Raw genomic sequence first — 8,684 nt, forward strand, 5'->3', positions numbered from 1 at the left:
TGGTGTGGTCTGACTCGCTCCCGCTGCCGCCTGACTTGGACTCCCCGGTCTTCTCTCTCTCCTTCCTCCTCTCACTGCCACTGCGATTGGAACCGCTGCTCCGGCTCCCTGCAAAGAGCATGAGACAAGGTTAGGTGACAACCCAAGACAAGCCAGGAAGAAAGGATGCTCCTCTAGCCAAGAGAGGACTGCAGCACCTGCAGCACAGCCATCCACCAGCACAGTCCGTGCTCTGTCTCCTTTCAACTCTGAGTCCCACAATTCTTCTGAGGTAGCTTTTGCCCCTGCTCCCCCCACACATAGAGCCTTGCCTAAGCAGCCTTTTCCTGCTGCTTCCCTGTACTGAACAGGGCATCTGCCCACCTGCAGGCATATTTTAGTCCTCTTTACCCACCTTCACTGTGCTGGCTGCCTGCACTGCCCCCTCCGTAGCTGTAGCCTGGGTCAGGGAAGCCGGGGTGGGGGTTGTATGGATGAGGTGGCGGATACTGATATGGGAAAGCCATAGGCCAGGGTGCGGCTCCTGGGTGGGGTAGCGGAGCCAAAGTGTCCTGATCGGAGGCACCACTGGAGCCATCGTGATCGTGAAGAGACAGATTAGCCATGTCTGCAAGAAAACGGAGAAGAGGGGTTAACCCAAGTGGAAAGACAGTCACATGTGATGAAGAAGCTCCTTGTCCACCCTTGCTGATGGATAAAGATGGAGTACACAAGGAGATGCAAGAAGCTGGCAGTCTCCCTGCTAGTCAATGCAACCATTTGTGCTTCCTGCCTAGACAACAGCCAAGCTGTGTGAGTCCAAGCTGCCACTCTAGTAGAGAGACCAGCTTGGTGGGAAAGGACCACATCAGAGCCACAGCTCACCCTGCCAATTACTTCCCCCATCCCTCTTAATTGAGCAGAACCCAGTTGTCTGAGCACCACCCCCTTGACAGAAAGTTCAGAGCCTGTAGACAAAGTCGGTAAAGACTAAGACTCTGCAATGGCTGCCCAGGAGAAAAGATCACATAGTAGGTGACACTGGCATCTTCCAACTTCACCATGCCAGCAGCATGACAAGGGAGCTGGGATGTTCTTCCTCACTCTCTAACAGGGTCTTTGGAACAAGGGGCCCAGCCTGTTGGCAATGGTGGTACCTACAGTGTTAGCAGAGCTCTGCAGGACCTCAACCCCTCTCCATCCTCTCCCTGCCACCCACGCCAAGTGCCTTACTTCCACAGAGGTCCCCGAAGATGTAATAGCACTGCTCCGAGAAGGTGATCTTGTTCACGGTGTGTCGGATGTAGCCGGCCTTCAGCAGATTGCTGGCGTATTTGCGAGATTCACGACGGTCTGTAAAGCCCTCCACATGGTGATAGAGCCAATCCACCACATCCGAACCTGCCACCAAGCATCCAAATTAAATACAGCAAGAGAGAGGAAGACAGCAGCCCTTGAGGTAGTGGGCCACACTGCAGCTAATACAAAATGGGCCAAAAAGTGAAAAGGGACTGCACAGCCAAAGGTTTGATTTGTGACTCTGGCCTGGTCAACAGTTAGTTTATGGTGACAGAGATGCTCCCTTGAGCATCTGCTTGGAAAAGAGGCCACCCATTCCCCAGTCCCTGCCTCTGCTGCAGGCAGCACAGTCTCTTACCAATGAAGGCATTGGGGATGGTGATCTTCAGCCACATGCGGTCACGCACTTCCAGGCCTGACTCTGGTGAGGCCATGGCTTTGACAATGGTGGCCATGTCGCTGTGGATGGACAGGTGAAAGTCATCGAGACCTGTGGTGTGGATGAAGGAAAGGAGGCAGAGATAAGAGGGGACAGAAAAGACAATAGGGCCACATTGAAGCATCACACACAGGAGGAATGGGCCAGGGAACAATACATCGCAGGCAGCCTTGGGGTGCACGCTGTGTAACCCCCCCTTCCAGCCTTATGATGCTATCCTTCACACGTTGGCCATTTCCTCTTGTGCAAAACCCAGGCTAGAGTCTCCTTCCTTCCAGCCAGTCCCAAGCAGCTGAGATCCAAAAGCTGCCAACTGATCCCACACAGCCCAGCAAGAGAATTCTCTGATCCTCACAAACTTAAACCAAACTCCTGGCTCTTTGCCCCACCCGAGCTCTCCAAACCTTTGCTTCAGGACTCTGTATACTAGAATCGCCCAAAACCTTCAGAAAACAACCAAAAGAACCCTGTGCTCAGCAGAAACCTGCCCCACTGCACAGCTCTTTGCTCCCAGCTGCCTCCTCCATCCTATTCTACCTGCTGTTTGGGAGAGCAATTGCTCCAGGGACAAGTTAAATCCGTTTGGCCCCACACTCTCAGCTGGTAACCCCTGACTGCCCCGAGCCTTTCCTCTGCACCTGCCACAGCTGCTGGACTGCACCCAGGTTCTTCTACTCTCCTTATGTAGAAGGCTGAAAAATGAGGTATTAAATGACGCAGGCAGAACTCCCACTGATCCAAGCACCTGCTTGGTGAGAGCTGCCTCCCTCCTAGTCCCTTGGCAGGGCAGAGCTTGCCCGTCCCAGCTGTCCCCACGCAGATGTATTGCTCCCTTTACAGCACAGTGAAGGTGAGGAAGCCGTGCAGCGGGCCGAGCACGGAGGCACAAGGACTTACGTTCGGTCTCTGGGATGGAGCTGGTGATGGAGGAGCTGGTGGAAGTGATTGTGCTCATGGATGGACTCATACCGTACGCTGGGTAGGTGCCAGTCATCGCTGCCGTGTGAGACACCCAGGCTGCCGGGTCGATGGGCCGGATGGGCTCACCTGCAGTGAAAAAGAAAAAAAAAGAAAAGAGTCAGTCAGTAGCTGTAAGAAATTATCCCCTCATCAAATCAACCTCTGGGGAGGGACAGGGACTCAGCGCAGCCCATTCCATCCCCAGTATCTGCCGGGACTCACCCGGATCGGAGCATGGAGAGTCTGGCCCAGCCCAGATCCGCTGGGGAGCAACTGGGAGAGAAAGAAGAGAGGGAGGGTCAGCAGGAGAGGTGCAGAGGGAGAGATCCCCCTATGACTCAAGGAGGGGTTTCTCTTTCCTCTGGCGCCCCGAGCAAGTGACCCCCCTACCCCAGTGAAACGCGTCCCCAGCGTGATGTGGGAAGGAGGGCTGGGCTTTGGGGCATTTTGGCTTGGGAATAGGACATAGCAGCCTCCTAACAGGAGAGCTGAAACCCCATCAAACCCCAATTCAGTGTCACATGGAGTCAAACACACAGGGGAGGAACAAGACAACAACCAAGTAAGTGCTTAAGGCAGGGCTCTCACATGAGCTGGGCACCAGCGTTAAGGGTGGGTCAGCTATCCACTTACTCCTGGGTAACGAGAAGCAGCCCCGGGGGCTGGGGTCCCAGCATTTGGCCACCGTCAGGGTGATGGGCCTGCAACAAAAAGGCAAGAGTTAAAACAAGAGCCCAGTGGCAAATCCCCGTGTGATGGGTGGATGCTGTATGCTGGCTCTCTCCTGCAAGACAGAGAGAAGCTGCCAGTAAAGTGCCCTTGTCCCCCTTCAGCTATGGATTTCCTTAGCGGCACGGAGAAAACCCTGCAGAGGGTTGCTGATGACACAGCATCCCCTACCAAAAAGGGGCAGACCCTAACTCACCACCATTCTGTTGGCTGCAATTTTTGCTTTGGGCATGAAAACCCAGAAATCAAAGCAACACCAAAAACATAAGTTCTGAGCTTCTGCAGAGCCACTGGCAAAGGTGGCTCAAAGACACAACTCACGCACCCCAAGCACACACCATCCCGCTGCCCATGGAGTTCAGAAACAACCTGAGTACCTACCCCGGCTTGTGCACAATCTCCCTCAGCACCCGCACAGCATCATCGTTGCTCATGTTCTCAAAGTTGATGTCATTTACCTGCAAACAACACAAAGAGGTGAGTCCCAAAGATGTGACCAGAGGCTGAGCTCCCCACTCCGCTCAGCAGTGACTCAGCTTCCCTCTTTCAAGCGTAGCTTCCTGGGTTTAGCCTGCCAAAGTGCACAGGGAGGCTTCTGGGTCTTTTCTTACTGCTTTCCCAAGCCCAAAGATGGAGGTACGTGGGCGTCAAGTACCTGCAAGAGCATGTCACCCGGCTCAATCCTGCCATCAGCTGCCACAGCGCCACCCTTCATGATGGAGCCAATGTAAATGCCTCCATCCCCACGCTCATTGCTCTGTCCCACAATGGAAATGCCCAGGAAGTTGTATTTCTCTGCAGGGATGGAAAGAGAAAGAAGTAAGACACCATAAAGCAGCAGGCACAAGCAGCCCTAACCTCACACAAACCACGTGCCAATGATGGTTGCATGCACCCCTGTCCCAGAGATGTACTGGGATGCAGAGAAACTCTTGAGAGACCAGTGCTTCAAGACAAGCCACTTTCCTACAGAATCCACCCCCTCACTCCTCCCCACAAGTGCTCTCTCTGCCCCTCCACCACCCAACCTCGCTCTGGAAGAACTGCAGGCGCCATGCACACCCCCGACTCACCCATGTTCAGCGTGACCGTGATGATGTTCAGGGACATGGTGGAGTCTGTGATGCTGCTGAAGGACGATGACTGCAACATAAGTGAAACATGAGATGTCCTCCCGTGCCTCAGTTAACAGTCCCAGCCCCAGCTCCCTCCACTTGTGCTCCTTGCCACTCCCCGTGGCACCACAGCCACCACCCACAACTCCAGCCTTAAGCTGGGAGCTTGGCAGAGCCAGAGGGGATCAGACACAGCCAGGACAGGGTCTGTGGTCCCTCCTCTTGGGGCTACATTGGCGTGGGAAGGGTTTACAGTGCTTTATGAAGTCTTAGCACTTGGACACCACCTGCCCCAGCTGTGCCCACAGCAAGCACAGCTGAATCCCTGATCAGCCCTGGAGCACTGAGTGGGGAGATCCACCAGGCAGCCCACCTTGCCCTGCGTTGCCCTCCCCAGGATACCCAGCCCCTGGGTACCCGCTCAATGCGCGGAGCCTTCTGTTTCCGCCGGCGCCGCTTGTGCCTCCTCATCAGACGGGAAGCACTGCTTTGCTCTGTCGAACTGCTAAACCTAGAGGCAAAAGCAAGAGTCAGCTCTTCTGCTGTCAGGTTGGTGGCTCTGGAAGCAAGAGTGCCACAGAACGGGCACAGGGAATATAAGATTGCAGGGCCAGAGGGGCAGAACATGTGTGCGGGGGACAGACAATAGCAGAGGGGGCTGCTGGGTGAGGCTTGAGACAGCAGCAGGTCCGAGCAAGGACGCTGGAGCCCAGGATTACTGTGCCCTGCAAAGGCATCTCTCTGTGATGGGAGGCAGTGAGAAGCTAGTGTTCCTCTAGGACCTAAGCTCTCCTACCTGCTGGTGGAGTCATCTTCATCTGAATCGAAGAAGCTGGTGGTCTCCAGCTCACTGCTCATGAGCGTGGAGGAGCTTTCGTACCCGCCCAGGTCTCGGCGCCGCTCTCCCTTCACTGTCCCATTCACCCTGGGTGCTATGAAAAGACAAGACTCAGTGTGTTTTGAGACAGGCCACAAGGAAACAACCCCTTCCCCTACGCAGGGCTCACAGCAACCTTCTCAGATTGAAACTGGCCACCTAGTGCCAGTTGGCTCTGAATCCACTCTAGGATCAGATCCATCCTCTGTGGGTTACCTCTTCTGTCAGTGCAGGATGGGGGAGAGGCTGATGAGCCACTAGGAACAATGCTGCTGAACTCATAGGAGATCTGCAGCTGGTTCCTTGGCAGAGCCAGGAGCAGCACAGAGTGGTGAGGCTACAGCCCATTCTGTTTTTCAACTAAGAAGGACTGTGACACTGCTATCTCCTGTTCTTGAGGCTTCTACAGGAGACAGCTCTGCCCCCAGGGGTTTCAACACCAAGCTTTGATGCAACACTGCTGTTAGCTCCTGCCTCCAACGTGAGGCTATGGCCTCAGATCACTGAACAGCCCTTTCTAAGCTGGGATGGTTCTGCACGGCAGGGAGAGCTGCCCCATGTCTGGAGCTGGTGTCCCAACCATGCCCCAGCCCCAGCCTGCAGAGCTCTTGCCGTGTTACCAACACTCACCATGCTCAGGCCCATCTTTCCGACGAGGTCGTTCCCTTTGCGATGACACCACCGAGTCTGTCTCTGTCTCATTGTCCAAGTTTTCCCGACTCCCCCCAGTGTTAGGGCTGTGATGAGACAAAAGGAACCAGTAAGTCCAACAGGGAACAACTTAAGCAGGCTCTCTCTACCTCTGTGCTGGCCAGCATGAGCCTCCAGCCATCAGCTGTCTGTCTCCTTGAGGGACAGGAGCAGAGGCGGTGTCGAACAACCACAGCACATCTGTCAGTGCAGGGCAAGGGACTGGGGGAAGCTGTGCCAGCTCTTTGCCAACTTCCTTGCGCTATTTTCAGCATGCCCTTGCTTGCTGAATAATGCAGCTCCACTTCAAATCTGCTCCCAGCCCCATCCTCCTCCCCTCTAGCTGGCTGTGATCCCTGCCAATTTGGGTAGGAGTGTCCCAGCCCCTGGTCTGGATTTACAGCAAAGTCACTGTGGGTCACTCGGAAACCAGGATAAGTGTCCAGGTAACTTACTGGAAAGAGGGAGGTCTGGAGTCTCCAATTCCTCCTGTGCGCTCCATGGAGGGTGGCAGCTCTGTTTGGTTATCGGCACAGACCGAGCCAGCATCCGAATGGGAACCCTCTGCAGACACCAGCTGGAGGGTGGACGAGAGACAGAGAATTAAATGGCTGAGGCACTGGGAAAACGTTTACAAGAGTGGCCAAACGAGCTGGCCAAAAGCCTGCCTGGCCCAGGATCTCATCGCTGACGGTGGACAACAGCAAATGCCCAGGAGCGGGTATGGAACAGGCCAAGCATGTAGCAACATTCCACCTCAGCGCCTTCCCAGGCGCCAGCTATGTGTGGCTCAGGAATTCCTGACCCAGTAGTGAAGTCAAGGTGGCTGACAGCCCTGCTTGGAGACTCTGACATCATCTGCACACCCATGACACACAATTTTTACACTCAGGTAATCTTTACCACATGTCCTATAACAAGGAGTGGATTCCCCTAGTTGTTCTTCTATCAGAGGAGGCAGCTACCAGTCATTCCTTTTCTCATTTTTACCAGCCTCCACTCCTCTGCCTTCAAACTGTGGGACCCAGCAGGACTTTCACCTTCCCAGTCCCCCAGGAAGCTGAGGGTAACAGAGCTCAGGGCTGAAGATGACTCTGAAATAGACTCCAACATGCTCTTTTTCTGGCTTCCACACGTACTTTGCAAACTTTCAGGTTGCACCCAGCTAATTGGCTTGAGCAGAACCTCCAACCAACCTCTGGGAGGTTCAACAGCTTCCCCAGTGCAGAAATTCAAGAAAGGGTCAAACCCCAGGAACTCTTTACACCAGCCGTGCTTTGGGGCAGCCCAGGCACACCTACATCTGCCTCTGACTCTAAGACAAACCACCAATTTCAGGGCTCAGGGAATGAGGTGGAGTCTATCCCGGGAGGAACAGGCTTGCCAGTGGGATGAAACAGGATAGCTCAAGTTAGCTCAATGGAAAGTGTTTTCCCCAACGCTGCTCCCTACCCAGGTTTGTGCTCTCCCCACTTCCAAGTTGCACTGAGCAGGGATAATCCCAATAGGGCTGGGCAGGAAAACAACAAGAAGCCTTTTCCTTGTAAGAGACATTCAGGGACTCCCAGAGCAGAAGTGAGAGGGTCCAGGAAGGAACCCATCTTGGCCAGGGAATGAGTCCCCAGGGTCAGGCTGGAGCTCATGAGCAAGGGAAGACCAATTTCCATCTTTAAGGACCTTCCAATGTGCTTTTCACATCTGCCTCATGCTTGTGCCCTGCATGGCACAGGCAAGCAGGGGGGTGGGCTCTCTCCCAGTGCCGGGGAGGGACTGCAGGGCCCAGAATCTTGATCTGCCCCAGACAAAAGCAGCTGTGTGTCAGCCTAGAGCCAGTCCAGGGAGGTGAGGAGACCAGAACAGGGGTTAAGCCTCAGCCTGTGTACCTGAACCAACTGCCAAGCCATCAGCCATCTCAGGAGAGGCCTGATCTAACAGAGCTGAGGGATAACCCACTGTGGGTGAGGGCAGAAAGACCATGAAACATGGACTGGAAAGGAGCTGATAGCTGCTGCCAAAACCATAACGCCCAGGGTAAACGTAGAGACAGCTACGCTGCTTGCTGGTGAGGGGACCACATCTGCAAGGAGGTAGGAGCAGATGCCAACCCAGGTGCTGCAGGCACAGCCCATCTGCATAGCTCTTGAGTGCTTCCCAGCATCACTGAAACACAGAGATATGCCCTGCCCAGCTTTAAGAACTGGGGAAACCACAATAAAGGGAGGGACGGACCTCACAGATCACCATCAGGGCAGGGGGAGAGGTCTGCTGCCAGGGAGGCACTGAGAACAGACAGGGATGCAGCCAGGGCAAGGAAGACAGAACAGTCCCCAAAAAGCTGCAACCAAGGCAGCAGACAGGGCAGAGAGCACCCCAGGGTGTCAAAAGCTGCAGAGCCCGTCCCACAAGCCCCAGGACAAGCCCAACGGCTCCTGTTCATGCAACTGTCTAACCAGCTCTTGTCTCACAGTTGGCTCAGCTTCCCACCCTCCAGCAAGCCCCAGACATATGGCCAGCTCTGCTTCGGGCACCTTCCCTGTGACTTGTCTTCCCAGGACACAGCCCACTCCCTGAGGGCCACATCCCTGCTCTGGCAGCC

General features: G+C 54.8%; 1 protein-coding gene across 1 annotated transcript in view; it reads right to left on the reverse strand.

Moving 5' to 3' along the window:
- The window catches only part of LOC104523117 (segment polarity protein dishevelled homolog DVL-3), a 7,959-nt gene extending 758 nt beyond the window's left edge, over positions 1 to 7,201 (reverse strand). The window contains exons 1-15 of the mRNA XM_029084405.1: positions 7,079 to 7,201; positions 6,544 to 6,665; positions 6,029 to 6,135; positions 5,318 to 5,453; positions 4,939 to 5,032; positions 4,480 to 4,549; positions 4,062 to 4,201; positions 3,788 to 3,864; positions 3,311 to 3,378; positions 2,900 to 2,950; positions 2,615 to 2,764; positions 1,637 to 1,768; positions 1,213 to 1,380; positions 395 to 607; positions 4 to 108 (exon numbers count right to left, since the gene is read on the reverse strand). Coding sequence (XP_028940238.1) covers positions 4 to 108; positions 395 to 607; positions 1,213 to 1,380; positions 1,637 to 1,768; positions 2,615 to 2,764; positions 2,900 to 2,950; positions 3,311 to 3,378; positions 3,788 to 3,864; positions 4,062 to 4,201; positions 4,480 to 4,549; positions 4,939 to 5,032; positions 5,318 to 5,453; positions 6,029 to 6,135; positions 6,544 to 6,665; positions 7,079 to 7,201 — 1,756 coding nt within the window. The remainder of the gene's footprint in view (positions 1 to 3; positions 109 to 394; positions 608 to 1,212; positions 1,381 to 1,636; positions 1,769 to 2,614; positions 2,765 to 2,899; positions 2,951 to 3,310; positions 3,379 to 3,787; positions 3,865 to 4,061; positions 4,202 to 4,479; positions 4,550 to 4,938; positions 5,033 to 5,317; positions 5,454 to 6,028; positions 6,136 to 6,543; positions 6,666 to 7,078) is intronic.
- Positions 7,202 to 8,684: the final 1,483 nt, after the last annotated feature.

Source organism: Antrostomus carolinensis, unplaced genomic scaffold (genome assembly GCF_000700745.2).
Source record: "Antrostomus carolinensis isolate BGI_N321 unplaced genomic scaffold, ASM70074v2 scaffold35063, whole genome shotgun sequence".
Taxonomy (NCBI): domain Eukaryota; kingdom Metazoa; phylum Chordata; class Aves; order Caprimulgiformes; family Caprimulgidae; genus Antrostomus; species Antrostomus carolinensis.